The sequence below is a fragment of the Phragmites australis genome, chromosome 3 (assembly GCF_958298935.1).
Source record: "Phragmites australis chromosome 3, lpPhrAust1.1, whole genome shotgun sequence".
Classification (NCBI taxonomy): Eukaryota; Viridiplantae; Streptophyta; class Magnoliopsida; order Poales; family Poaceae; genus Phragmites; species Phragmites australis.
The window spans coordinates 6,682,336-6,696,723 of NC_084923.1; the positions used below are offsets into that span (position 1 = coordinate 6,682,336).

Below are 14,388 nucleotides of genomic sequence, written 5' to 3' on the forward strand. Positions count from 1 at the left end.
GCTAAATTCTAATAGATTTATGTATATTAGTGATCAAAGTTTTTAAAATTTAACTGTAAGAGACTATGCATTAGAGCTATTGTATCTTTCTAGTTTCATGTGATATGACAGCTTCGAAAACCGTGATACGATACAAAGGATTGAGAGTAGTGTAAGGATACTCCTCCTTTCCCATGCCAACACCTTCACCACGCTTGATCTCTAAACTAAACCAATCCCAGTTGCATGGCAAAAGCTTAACCACCAGCCACACAAGTAAAGGATGGCTTTGCATCCATTAGCAGCGCAGCTAGGGTAGGGGACCTCCGGACTGGGGGGCCATGGAACATTCAGGCAAATTAAAGGCGAAAGGCTAATAGTAATCAACACTAAACAACTCGCTAACCTTTGCCGACATCGGCTTCGGCCACACCTCGAAGCTCACACAAGTGTTACTACTCTAGCGTGACGTGGACCTGCGTCACTGACCCGGCATCTCCCTGGAAGCGACACGTTCGCGGCGGGTTCCGGCGACGGCGTCGGCGGAGCAAGGGGGCCGGTACGTGCGGATACCGAGGTACCCTCGAGGAGTGTGATCAATTGTTTTTGGAAGGGAAATGACGGGATTCCAAGCTTAAATATGACCAAGTGGTTGGGCTAAACAAATGGTTTGTGTGAGTGAGGTTTAAGGGGAACACGGTTACACGGCCATGGAGAGGCGAAACGTGGCCATCGTGTTGTGAGTAGTTTATGGGGCCGTTCTTGTGATCAATTTGTTTTTTGGGGGGCTCACTTCTCAAAGGAAAACTTTCATCGTGTGATTTGCTATACAAGGCAAGTATGTGACATAAGGGCTGACGCATCATAACCATGTCAACACACACTCTTTTGTTTTTGCATGTAATCAGCCTATCTCTAGCCCAATATCTCTACTTTCTTTTGAAATCTCTAGCCCCTCTGTGTTTGTCTATATATATATAATTCATGTGTCAATACGTGTGCAAGTATGAAGTGAAATATCATAGAGTACTTGTGTTATTAGGTGTGTAAAAATCAACGATAGAAAATGCATAAGTGTCAGCTAACCTTAGATTACCAGGAAGAGAAACTGAGAAAGGAATATTAATAGTATACCAACATTCTGTTGTACTCAATGATATCCACTCACCGGTTTTATTGACATCCGCAAATTGTTCTTGGAATATTTCTTTCAAAAAGAATATTGTTCTTAGAATAAAAAAAATCTTGTGGTAGGTAATCAGATGCAAGGTTCTTTTGTTGGGGAATAAAAGGACAGCCATGAAACGGCAAACTACTAGAACATTGTATTGCATTGTTTGTACATACACACCAGACACCGTACATTCAGAAAACCACAAAACAGGAGTCACTTTGCATCAAGGCCAATCAATATGCATTTTGCAATACATGTGAGAAAGCACACCACACCAGAAACTTGCACAAATTTATACAATATATACACCACTTATTCAGTGACCTCTCAATGCACTGTCAAATGTCATGGCTATCACAGACAAAAACAAGCACACCTGGAAGGTAGGAATCATTAAGTTCTCGAGTCCTGAGACGATTCAGGCTAAATTCAGTGATTAGCTACACCTCCCTGATGTCTGAATCCTCTGAAGAGGGTAGTGAGCTCAACCTTCTGTCCGGCAATGCTGGCTCGGCTCCCACATTCTATTCATTGGTTTTGTGCTGGATGCAAGTCTGAAATCTGAAGCAGCATGATATATGGTCGTTGACGATCCCGGAAACTTGCATGAAGGAGTAGACCGTTGTAGGGCCAACACATTGGAAGCCTCGGCGCATCAAGTCCTTGCTTATGGCTTCAGCTTTGGGCGTCTTTCTAGGTACTTGGCGAGCATAGCGGAAGCTGTTTGTGATGGGCCTGTGGTTCACAAAGCTCCAACAGTAGTTGCTGAACGATCCGAATTCCTGAACTACCTGCAGGTCCATTGCAGTTATTTAAATACCAAATAAAAAAGTTATGGAACATATGATGTACTCAGGTGTTTAATTCCCTTAATTAAATCATGGTCACTGCAAATCATGTGTAGGTGTAGGTGAAGTAAGCCCATGTATTATCTGATGCAAAGCCCATATATCACATGTCCAGATTCTCAAAGGGCAGAAGATATGGCCCATTTCGAAAACATGGTCTTGGGCTTTTACTTAATGGTTAGGAAATGGCTCGGTTGTAGCTTAGCTGTTGGAACAATGTGCTAGTCGCTGAATAGCCAAGGAGAAAACAAATAGGCATTCGGCAAATGGATGTTGAAAACAACTCTCAAAACAGGATCGGATGAAATTTACCACATCAAGAATCCTTATAATTTCATTCATGTTGTATATGCATTTGGCAATTGGTCCAAGTTCTTATGTTGTAAGACTTCTGATACCATTTATCCATTAGTTGTTAAACGCCCAATACGAGAGGCAGAAAAATAATGGGTTTAGCCGGACCAGAAGCACAATCTGAAGATCGCCATTTCTGTGTCCTCACTCCTCAGAGATAAACTCAACAAACCAATTGATGCTAATAAATGCAAATAACTGCAAGAATACAGATTTGTTTACCTTCTGCATTTGCTTGGCATTTGTTACAACAGCTCGTATCTTTTGCTCCGACAACAGCATGCTTCCACTTGATCTCAGGTTTATCTTCTTCTCCGTCAACTCAGATATGGATGCGAAGTTGAAATCATCAAACATCTCCCTGGTACAATGCTGAATTATCAGTATACATTCTCACGCCTCCTGTATGAACAGGGTAACAATTGTGGAAAGCGCACCTGAATTCCTCCCTCTTGCTCAAAATAGCAGACCAGGTAAGTTCAGCTAAGACTTGCGATAACGTAAGCAGCTCGAACAGCTTTTGGTCATCATGAACTGGAACTCCCCATTCTTCGTCATGGAATGCAACATAGAGGGGGTCTGAAGAAATGAAGGTATCAACAAAAGCTTGAGATTAGTTGAGAACTGCAGGCCTATACTTGCACAAAATTGAAAATTCAGGTGTTTCTTATTGCAGATTGTACTTTCTGTACCAAAGACGTATGATCGTCAAATTTGGACTGTTCATGGATGACATTTCTAGAACTAAAAACACAGGATATTCGCAATGTACTCGAGAAATTAAAGCACAAAGGGATGGAATTTTTTTTCCAATGTTGCTCAAATTGCACTTGCACCACACACAGTGGAGAGCGAGAGAAAGGAGAGAAGGGAACAGAGTACTGAAGAACTCACCCGAGTTCGCAGTGATCCAGGAACACCTCGTCCTCCCGGCCTCCGTGCCGACTGCCGGTGGCGGCGGGCTCCTACGCCTCGCTGACGGGACGAGCCTACCATTCTCCCCTCTGCCACTCTTGCCCCGCTTCTCTTGATCCTCCGCTCTCTTCGCCTTCAGGTTGGCCGACGCCTTGGCTCTGGCACTGGCAACCTTGGATGAAGCGGTGGGGAGGCCCGTCCGGATGCGGCGGAGCTCTGGAGCGGGGCTCGCCGGAGACTCCGACCTGACGCCTGGCATTTGCAGTGGCTGGGAGCGCGGCCGCGCGCAGTGGTTTGTTCAGTTCGGTACTTCGATTGGGGGCGGCTTATTAACGATGTTTGAAACGGATGCGGAAGGACGGATTTACCCCTGACTATGCGAGTGGTTCTACGAAGTTGCCTTGGGGGCGGAGACGTCATTTGCCTCTGCCGTGGTGGCCTCGAACGGGCAGGAGGCGGGGGCAGCCGCGTCGGGCTGCGCGTCGCCGTCGGCGGCGGGTGCAACGGCCCCGGCACGAGGGTGGCGTCGCCCCGACGCCTCGTACCGTTACGCACAAGCATTGCCATACGCCGCCCAGGCAACACGTAGTCAGTGTCCCTCTCCTCATTATTCCGTGCCCCCAACCAGTTTCGCACACACGTCCGCCCGGGACTCCGGGGTTCTCGTCGGCAAAGTGCTTCCCGCGTACATTCGACAGGTGTTCTGCAGATGTAGTCCTTGAAGAACCACTTGCAAATGTAACTACTTAAGGAAAATGACAAGACGAATGAACACAGATAAACATGTGAACATGATAGGAGCAATAGAACCCAGATAAGTTCAACAAAACTAGTTGTGGGATCTTGAGCTGAACTGCAATGTTGTGCATACTTATTTCATCTCTCGGACTGCCTGTTACCGCTTGCTCCGTGTTACCCAGAAGTACACTGATTACAGCAACATAGGAAAAAGCACGGTGTGGGAGTATATGCGAGGTCAGCTCTCAGACCAGCGCAGATAGGATACGTCAAACCACCAGCTTCTGACCCAAAAAAATGAAAAATATTGGCCTCGTTACCAATCAAGTACCGCTGGGAATCAAGAGGTCACATTGCAAACCAGCAGTGGGAGATGGCAAGTTCAGCTGGAGCTGGGTGTGTTTTTCAGCACCTGCGGAAAGATATGACATGTTGTCAAAAGTTAATAACATCCAACTAGAGAAGTTATAAACAACAATGTATACACCAGGCATGACTGTATATAAGGAGGGGGGGGGGAACTACTTACAGAAAAACACAAGATACAATGGTACAAAGCATTTCACTGATATTCAACTCATACATAGCAGTTGCAGCAAAAATTAAACTGTTCATGTCATACTCTTGTCAATCAAATTACTTCTCTGAGAAGTATATGGAATCCTGAAAATAGAGTGGCTCATTTCCCCATGAGGTCCATCCAGAAAACAACTCTCTGGCAAAAAGTTCAATGCACCTTGGAGGTTTAGGACCTGGGATATATTCTGAAAGTAATTCTTTTACAGGTTAAGGATTGAGTGATTTACCATCTTTTATATTCAACTATAAAAAGAGCCACGTTACATTAGTGTCTATTCCAAGCTACAAACAGAAGGGAAACTGAAATGTTGGAGGCAAGGATACTCTGAAGGGGAGGTTTCCTTGAGTGAGCACCCGGAACACTCATAATTACTTGGCTTCCTTCCAGCAACTTTAAGTTTGATCCTTGCTTAGCATCTGTGCTCTATATGAAGAAACCAAGAGAACAAGATCTATAAATTTAAGAATAAAGCTGCAGATCAAAAGTTACAGTAGAGAAAAAGGACAAGTAATCTAGTGGAATGAACTCACAACATTTATGTAGCCAAGAAGGAGGCACTCATAAGGCCTGTGATGGAACAAGTCCAGATCACCAATTAGAGAACCATCAGGTTTCACCTATGATTTACTGAGATTTTTAGAACCAAATTAAAGAAAAATAATGGTGTCATCATAAAATTAGCAAATGTGTCAATGAAATACAGCTTGAGCCAGCAAGTGCCAGATGAGTATCTCATGTAAACCTTAAGCCAGTAAAACACAGTGGGATCTTTCACCCCCCAAGAAGGAAGCAATTCTTTCTCAATAAACATCCGGAGTTTCTCCCTATTTGTAATCCACAAAACAAGAAGGGCTCCAGCTGGATGGGCAAGTTCTTGCACTGGAAGATACAGCAAATATCTGTTGGGAAGTGTAGGATACCTGCAGCATGAATTCTTGAATAAATGATTTATCACTTTATAAGGTTCCTAACTCACAATCTATAAATGTGGAAATTACAATTAAGGAGATGAAGGCGATGAACATGAACTCATTTTAACCAAAGACGATTTAGTTTTGAAGACACATCCAATTCATGGTTTACTACAAGTTTACAGAAGAAGATGATACAGCATATCTGTTCTATGGTCAGCTAAGGGTAATAATACCTGCACTACATTGGGCACTTAACAAGAAATGCACGCGCTGTCGGGGAAAAAAAACTTCCAGAACTGGAGCACAGTATACTGCATGTTGTAGCCTTGTACGACATATCGCAAAGTTATGCTAGCATGCATGCATCACATTCTGACTTGAATGTCAGCTAAAGAATGTACCTAAAACTAAATATTTAAAACCAAGAGCATGTATGGAAACAATGAATCTTTGTATTTTCAGACATGAAATAGATAAATGTAAAGGAGAAAGTAATATCTGAGACTACACCTAAGGAATAAGTGCAAAGCCAGCCTCCACAATGTCAACCAAAGCTTAAATCAACCCCTCTAGCACTCTAGATCTCATTTACTTGGCAGGAGGGGAAGTATAAAAAATTGCTATTAAATACTTCCTCACTTTACAAATAAAGCAAACCCATAAAAATGTGAACTTACGATTCTTTCTGACGAACACATCCATTCTCCCAAGGTGGGTCAATAACTATAAGGTTATACCCTTGATTAGGATTACCTGGAGATAAAATAGCATCGCCAAGCAAATTAAGAATCGAGTAAATGTGCTAATACAATTATCACAAGCCTAGAAAGATGGATACGTATTTAGCCATATTTGGGGCTAAACTGTCACATACCAGGAATGAGATCACGAACATGTCTGAAGTCGGTCTTCATTTTAATAGAACACCCAGAGCATGCAAAAATTTCAAAATTAAGGGTGAGTCGTTCAATTAGCTAAAAGCCTAAAACTAATTGGAACCAAGAAGGATAATATTTAATTACCATCAAGAAGCAACTTCCTCTTGGGAAAATATAGCGCCTATTTCGAAATTCCCCTTCTGCTTCATCAGTAGCGTCAACATTGATTGTCCTAGTAAATAGTGGAGAGGATGTCCTTTGGACAAGAAAGGGACCTATGACATTAGAAATTTAGAATCAATGAAATACTGCTTCAATAATGCATCATGTAGCTCCAAACACGTTCATCAATAAGTAAAACATTTGTGTAACTATTTTACCTTCCTCACTGCCCAGACCACTAGGTTTCCGAAAGCAAAGAGTGATCTCATAGAAAGGTGCTCGCCAAGAGCTCCCAAGCTCAACAAGATTATTCTCAGAACCACTTTCCGCATCTAGTGTATGCTCCTTGCCTTCGATCATCTTGGAAAGGTACTCCAGTAGATTTTTAGTCTTAAGGAGTGATTTGTGCGCGCTCAATAGCAAAGGCCTCGCTTCCTAATAAAAGGTAACCACAAAACATCCAAGTATTACAAAGGTACTCACTACAACTGCAAATAACACTTCAGATGTTCTCCACAAATACCAAACGAACATTCTGTTTCCATATTCCACTTCCTAAAACTCTAATCACCTGGCGAGCAGTCAAAGCCGGCCGATAATCATAGCAACTCAGGCCCCGGTACACCAAAACCATCAGTTTAAGCCAAATTTTGTTAAATTCTAGGCATTTAGTATTACTTTGTCACAGTAAAGCAATGTAACACATCACCTGGTGACGCGCTTCAGCGATCCGCTCCATGGCATTGAGCTCCCTGGGCTTCGGCTTCCGATTACGCTTGCGCTTCCTCCGTTCCTCGGGCTGCTCGGTCTCTGGATCGCCTCCCTGACGCGGCGGCCCGAAGCTTCTGGAGTAGTACGCAGAAGGGGCGACGCGGAAGCGCTGGTAGGACGCGTTGAGGAGGCGGACCGGGTCGATGAAGGCGGCTCCGGTGCCATTGAGGCGGTAGATGCCGGTGGCCTCGAACGACTGGAGCTCGTCGGAGACTTCCATCGGCGGCGGCGGCGGCGGCGGCGGCGACAAGGGTTTGGTAGGGCGTACTTCACCCTCAATCTGAACCGCTTGGTCTTCTTCCTTCGGGCCTGCGCAGCGGGCCGATCACCACCGCAGCCGTGGGAGTGCGTGGGCCGCCCCTCTCCACCCCAGGAGCGCCGCCACCAATGGCCGCGGGCGCGGGCGCAGGGCGTCAGGCGCCGCCGCAGTGCCGCAACGCCGCCGCTTGGGGTTCAACTTTCATCCAGTGGGCCCTACAAGACAAGCGGAACGCAAATTGGCACACCCACACACCGCATCGGCACGGTGGCCGCCGTCCTCCACATAAGCGAAGCGAACCAACCCCCGCGAAATCTTCAAACCCATCACCGTTTGCGCCATGTCCGTCTCGCACCTCCTCTCGCCATCTTCCCACCCCTCCCCGCCGCCGCCCCTCCTCCGCGGAGCGCCACGGCGGTGCCCGACGCCCCTCCGCGCTGCCGTCCGGCTCCCGGCTCCACGCCGCGTGGGGCTCACCGCGGCCCGTGGCTATGGCCGGGGCCGCTTCTTCGGGATGCTGGGCTCGAGGAGCGCGCGGGCGGCCACGGCGTTTAGGGTTTCGGCAATCGCGGGCGACGGTGGGGGTGGGGGTGGGACGGGAATCGCAGCGGCGGTGGCGGCCACCGTGGTGCTCGCCGTGATGAACCGGGTGCTCTACAAGCTGGCGCTCGTACCCATGAGGAATTACCCCTTCTTCCTCGCCCAATTCACCACATTTGGGTAAGTTTGGTATACTTACGACGACATCCCACCGACCGCCGCGAAATTTTACATTTTTGTGCTACAGACTGCAGTAGATGCGTACTCGTATTTTTCTGGATTGATTAAATTTAGATGCATGTTGACGGTTTTGGCTTGTCAAACTTAAAAGTTTCCTGTGACTTATGAAGTGCAGTGTTCCAATAGAATTCAGTATCGGCAGAATGCATGTGTTCTTTAGATACCTCGGTGTTGTTTCCTCTGCACGACTGATTTCTACTAGCAATGAACTACTCACTTCTTGTTCTTTGCAGGTATGTCCTAGTGTATTTCTCTATTCTTTTTATACGATATCGTGCTGGGATTGTCACAAGAGAAATGTTAGCACTTCCGAAGTCACAGTTCATGCTAATTGGCTTACTAGAAGCGCTAGGTGTTGCTTCAGGCATGGCTGCTGCAGGTAATTGATGATGTTCCTACTTTACTTTTACAATGCATTGTTTCAAGTGTGTTCTTTTTAACAAGCTCAGTGGTTGAGGTATGGTTTCTTCAGATTATAACTATGGGCTTGCATATATGTTTGTCTGTCCTCCTCACAGCTATGTTGCCCGGGCCATCTATTCCAGTGTTGTCTCAGGTAACACTGTGTCAGTTCTGATTACTTCATACTTGAAGCTTTGATTGTGAGAAGTATGAACGTTCTGATGTTCTCACATATATGCCATCATTGCAATTTCTGATTTTTTTCCCCTTAGCATTTGTCTTAAGGTTATTCTTTTGTTTCATTCTTAGTTCTTATATCAGATCAACACTGAGATAATTTTGCTAGCCTCAATGGTGGGTTAAGCATTTCACATGCTCATTAGTAATTTCTTTTCCATGATCACATTAAGAATCATCATTACTATATACCCTATATATCAGGTGCAATTAACTTTACTTTTCTCTTCTATCTTTGCTAGCGACATGCATTCTTTCTAGGATGCAGTTATGTTTGTATAAGTTCTCTGAATTCATCCACCTTCATGACTAGTTTTCATGTGATCTTCCTGTGAATACTCTAACATGCTTGTCATGTTTTTGTAGTCTTTTCTGGTTTGGCAGCTTATCTTATCTGTCCTCATCTTGGGAAGGAAATACAGAGCAAACCAAATTTTTGGCTGCTTTCTTGTCACAGCTGGGGTAATTCTAGCAGTGGCTAGGTGTGTATTGGAATAGTTAGCTTGCTAATTTTGCTTACTCTTCCGTTGTACTACCATAATGGGCACTAAATAGTTACTTATTCTCTATTATATTTGTCACCTTGTTTGCACTAAATAATCACAATGGCACGAAATTAGGTTCAGAAAATTAGTGACATAAAATTGGCCAATAGATACAAGTTCAACAGATTTCTTGTGTATTCCGAGTTTTCATTGACATAGTGCTGTGAACGAACTTGCTGTTGCCACAAGATTAAGTATATAAATGCTGAACCAAGAGGCTTGTGTTGATTAGCTTTCGTTTTGAGTGTATCTTTGACATACTCTTTTTTTTTTTTGTGAATGCAGTGGAGCAAATGGCGGTCCACTTCTATCCGGTGTCAAGTTCTTTTGGCCAGCTGTAATGATAGCTTCTGCTGCATGTCAAGCTGCTGCTTCCATCATCAAGGTTGAGTGTCCTTAGTAGTGTCCTGTGGATTTTCCAGTTAATCCAGCTCTATAGTCTTTTTTCCTTTTTGCATTACTGCAGGAGTTTGTTTTCATTGATGGTGCAAGACGCCTGGAGGTTCGTATAATTCCATTAACAGTTTGTTTATTTATGTCCTTCATTTTCTGATATTGAAGGCATGATGATTGATGAGTTTGGTTATTTGTTTACATAGGGAAAGAGGCCTGATATATTTGTAGTCAACTCTTTTGGTTCAGGTTTTCAGGTAAGATAATAGTGTTCCGTTCTTTTCGTTAACTATAGGTTCTTAGTCAATACTGTAAAGAGGAACAGTACTAAGGGTACTCTATGATGCTTTGGAAGTCCCTGGTGATTCTTATATCATTTTTTGCTTATCAATCCATAGAAATTTCTCCCTTTTGTTCACTTAAAATCTGCTATGTGGACCATACAGGCTCTTTTCGTTTTCCTACTCCTTCCATTTCTCTCGAACTTGAAAGGGATTCCTTTTGCTGAGCTCCCTACATACATAAACCATGGTGCTGCATGCTTTCTGAATATTGGAGGGAATCTGAATGGTCAGTAATTGTTTCTCATAGTAGTTCCATCAGATGCTAAATATGTGACGCATTATATAATATTATGTAACTTCAAATCTATGTTTGATGGGAGAAAAGGCTTTTCCTGGAATCTTCAACAAGTGAATATTATCCATTTGAATTTTTTTTTTGTATGCTCAGTGAGATTGTTCAGTTATGCATGGAGCACACACACAGAGACATACTTACAACACTTCGCTAGCGATTTCAAATTCAAAATGCATGAGGCTCTTAGTCACCTTGACCATTGATTTTCTATAATCTATGATGCCAGATCATGTGCTTAATGATTTAAATTTTCAGATTGCCATGGAGCTCCTTTGCTTCCACTGCTCTACATAACTCTGAACATGGCCTTCAACATTTCTGTGCTTAATCTGGTGAAGATGTCTACTGCACTGGTTGCTTCACTAACATCAACTTTAGCAGGTTCTTTAACAATCTGTTCTCCCTCTTCATAGTTTAATGTTGAACCAAGGTACTAGTACAAGGCAACCAGGCAAAGGGTATATTGAGCTTTAAGTTTCTGAAAAATAAAATTGAGGTGCCATACCATTCATTTTGTGCAGGTGTGCTAGAACAGATTTCCTAATAAGCAGTTGGCAGTCTCTATAACTCGAGATTGCGTTCATATGATTCACGACCAAATGTTTTAGGAAACAGTCCCCTTTTAAGCTGAAGAATTTTTGTCACATGATTCTTCTGTTTGGTCGGTTGTATGTTTCTCTAACTTTATACTTCCCTGCAGTACCTCTTTCCATCTATGTCCTGTCGCTGCCTCTGCCATATTTACCGGAAGGAACAGGTTTAAGCACATCTTTTTTGATTGGTGCTGCTACCTTAGTGCTTGGGTTGCTGCTATACAATCTTCCCCAAAAATCAGCTGATCAAGTGAAGAAAGACTAATCTAAACCGATGCCAGATACAAGGATGACAGGAAGCTTTTGGTGATCCTTGATAGAAAAAAACAATTTCATTTATTGAAAGTGAGCAGTACAATTTTGTGCAGAACTTCTAAAGAGTGCTGCGATTCTGCTGCAAACATTTGAGACACCACCTGAGCACAAAAATAAATGAATAAATAAATCAAGCAGCCCAAGGTCTCGTTTCAGCCTCTAACAAAATCCTAGTTGATTCTTGAGTTGCCTGTCAGCTCTTTTTGGGCAAATAAGTATCCAGCTAGTTATTTTCATCATAATTTTTTTGGTTGATTCAAGAATAACATGCTTTCATTGATCTCATGCCTGTAAGGTGTAATCTCTTTTTATATATCAACATGAACTTGTGCAGATGCTCCCTCAAGTCACAAATAAGTGTTATTTTGGACATCGATACGATTCTCGAGACAACATGAATTACCAATTTTTGCTGTAATACATTTATAAAATATAGTAAAAGTATACTATTATGAAAGTATTTGTAAGACAAATCTACTCATATCATATTCAAATCTCCAAACTCAACACATATCAAAATTTGGAGTGGTTGACTACATGCAACCCAAAATGACATTTATTTGTGACTACAGGGAATATTTATCTCCATGCTGCTTACTAGTTGTTCGTTAACTCTGATTAGCTTGATGATAGGCATATTCAACAACCATATTTCCTCATGGGGATTGTTTCTACTCGTACGGCTGTTGGCAAACGAGTCAAACTGCAAATCCACATGCTTGGCTCACGATTCGCACAAATCGTCAGAAAATCGAAACAGGTAAGTTTTGCCTTACAGGCTTCATTTTTTGGCACCACGATCACAGAAACTTGTCGAACAGAGTTCCTAGTACCGACAAGTAAAAGAGAATGTTGACGTGACGGAGTTCATTGCTTCGCCCGCCATCCAAGTCCAAGTGACATCTGTGTCATACGTATGTTGTCCTGATATTGCACATCCGCATCGACATCCGTAGAATTGTAAGCAGGATGACGCTCGCAACCGGCGAGGAGGGGAGAGAGATGCGTAGCAGATGCATCGAAAGGGACTGTAGCTGCAGAACAATTCGCCAGGACGCATGATGAGTTTTCCTTGCCAGAAAAATTTAACCTGCTTGTTCGGTTAGTGCCGAATTGCCGATCCGTTGCAGTTTCTAGTACCAACAGTTCTGGCACCAGAAAAATGTTCGAGCTGTATGGAATTATTGATGTCTTTTGTCCACCCAGTGATTTGACAAGTCTGGTGTTACCTGATAAAAGGTATACGTGCTAAACCTTTTTCTTTTTTAGCCTCAACACTAGGGTAAAAGTCTAGGTATACGTGCTAAACCTTTCTTACAAACTCACTTGGCTCAAGTCTTAATCAGATGAATCTGACGAATGAGAGTTTCGTTTGAGCGTTTTCTTACCAGTACTCATACCATTGCTGGTATTACCCTTTCTTGATTGAACAATGCAAGCAGATATGACTGAGAATTACGTCCATTCACTGATATACAGAAGAACTGTCGATGTGGACTCAACAGGTACTTCTCAACGAGCGGCAAACTCACCACAAATCGAATTATATCTGCTCTGTTCTGAACGCAAGTAAATTCTAAACACTTGTCCGTTTACTAAACTTGGTCCTTTTTTCCACACAAAACAAGAAATATTTATCGTGAACCTCATACGTCCACGAACCGGCCCCGTGCTGCGCCAGTGTGCACACGCACGGGCATGCCAAACAAGAACTAACCATGTACACACGAAAATTGTTGGCTGATTGCTACAATACGCTCAGTGCTGGCTTAAAATTGTGCTCAGCGTTCTTCCGAAAGGAAGTTTAACCAGGGAGAAACTTGGTGCGGTGGTGGATGCGTGAGGATTTCACTCTATTTAACATGGTTCAAAGTTTGGTGCCCATAATTTACATATGTGAGTATTTTCAACGATTTTATTTGTAGATATAAAATAGGAGACGTAATCGTGAGTATATAAATGTGGTGTATATGAGTGACGGTGTGCACACGTGTGTCATCGTTGTAATAAGAAAAAAGAAAAGGAAGATAAGATGAGCAGAAGCACACGTAGCAGTCGAAGCTGAAAGGATCACACGCGATCAACAATCCATCGCTCTCGATTGGTGCAGAGGTTGCCATCCAGCGTCCAGCACACAGGGCTTAATCCCTGGCTCGTGCATGCACGTTCTCAATCGGAACGTTCTCAATTCGCTATACAAAATGAAAAATTACATATCCCTTTCGTACTTGGTATTAGAAAACAGAGTAGAAAGATGGAGCTGGAATAGCATGCGATAGGCAGCTAGCAGGCCTGGGTGGGGGTGTTTGGGGATGCAAGCCAAGCAACCAGCCTCCTTGGATGATCATCCATGGTGCAGCAAGGCAAGCAAGGGGAAACCGTAAAGCGAGCGTGTTTGCCGAAACGGGCACACCGAAAGCTCGCAAGCCTCCTCCAGCTAGATAGCTAGCCGTGTGCCGCCGCTCACAGGGGCGGGGACCAAGGGAGGCGCAGACGGGGCTCAAGCCCTCTCACTCCCTGCCATCTGTCACTCCCCTGTAGCGTCTCTGAACCTCCTCCGGTCCTCTATTTTTTTGCAAGAGAACGAGACTTTGTTGGGTCTGCCACTGACTCATCACGTGTTTGTCTGCAACCTAATATGCGAATTCCTCGACGTGGGGACAACTTGAGACCATGTTGTCCGACCTTTCACTTCATGGTTTACAGAGTTGGTATTGGGAGGAAGCTGTGAATCTTCTAACTCTAATTACCAGCTCCGTAATGTAGTGCAGTCTATTGCAACGGCATTCTTTCTCAACTTTCTTTTTCTCTCGTGATTATAGGCGGATCGTTCAATAGGAGGAGATAAGACGGTCATCCTACTTTTTCGGTGACAACGCCTCTATAGATCTCTCTGTATCGTATTTTTACTC

At 43.7% G+C, this 14,388-nt stretch overlaps 2 protein-coding genes across 2 annotated transcripts; one reads left to right on the forward strand and one right to left on the reverse strand.

Annotated features, from left to right (window-relative positions):
• Positions 1 to 1,317: 1,317 nt before the first annotated feature.
• LOC133910465 (methyltransferase-like protein 2) lies at positions 1,318 to 7,533 on the reverse strand. Its single transcript, XM_062352857.1, is given in 14 exon segments — positions 1,318 to 1,944; positions 2,578 to 2,716; positions 2,793 to 2,934; positions 3,250 to 3,567; positions 3,960 to 4,012; positions 4,649 to 4,784; positions 4,912 to 5,011; positions 5,119 to 5,205; positions 5,331 to 5,508; positions 6,180 to 6,255; positions 6,377 to 6,410; positions 6,525 to 6,655; positions 6,761 to 6,977; positions 7,252 to 7,533. Coding segments are annotated over 14 exon segments (2,244 nt in total). The 3' UTR covers positions 1,318 to 1,593.
• A 379-nt stretch (positions 7,534 to 7,912) lies between these two features.
• Positions 7,913 to 11,631, forward strand: LOC133911828 (protein CLT2, chloroplastic-like). The gene is made up of 10 exons (XM_062354256.1): positions 7,913 to 8,292; positions 8,586 to 8,731; positions 8,871 to 8,908; positions 9,358 to 9,473; positions 9,822 to 9,921; positions 10,003 to 10,038; positions 10,136 to 10,186; positions 10,376 to 10,499; positions 10,824 to 10,949; positions 11,269 to 11,631. The coding sequence occupies exons 1-10, from the start codon at positions 7,913 to 7,915 to the stop codon at positions 11,424 to 11,426; spliced, it is 1,275 nt and encodes a 424-aa protein (XP_062210240.1). The 3' UTR covers positions 11,427 to 11,631.
• The last annotated feature ends 2,757 nt before the right edge of the window (positions 11,632 to 14,388 follow it).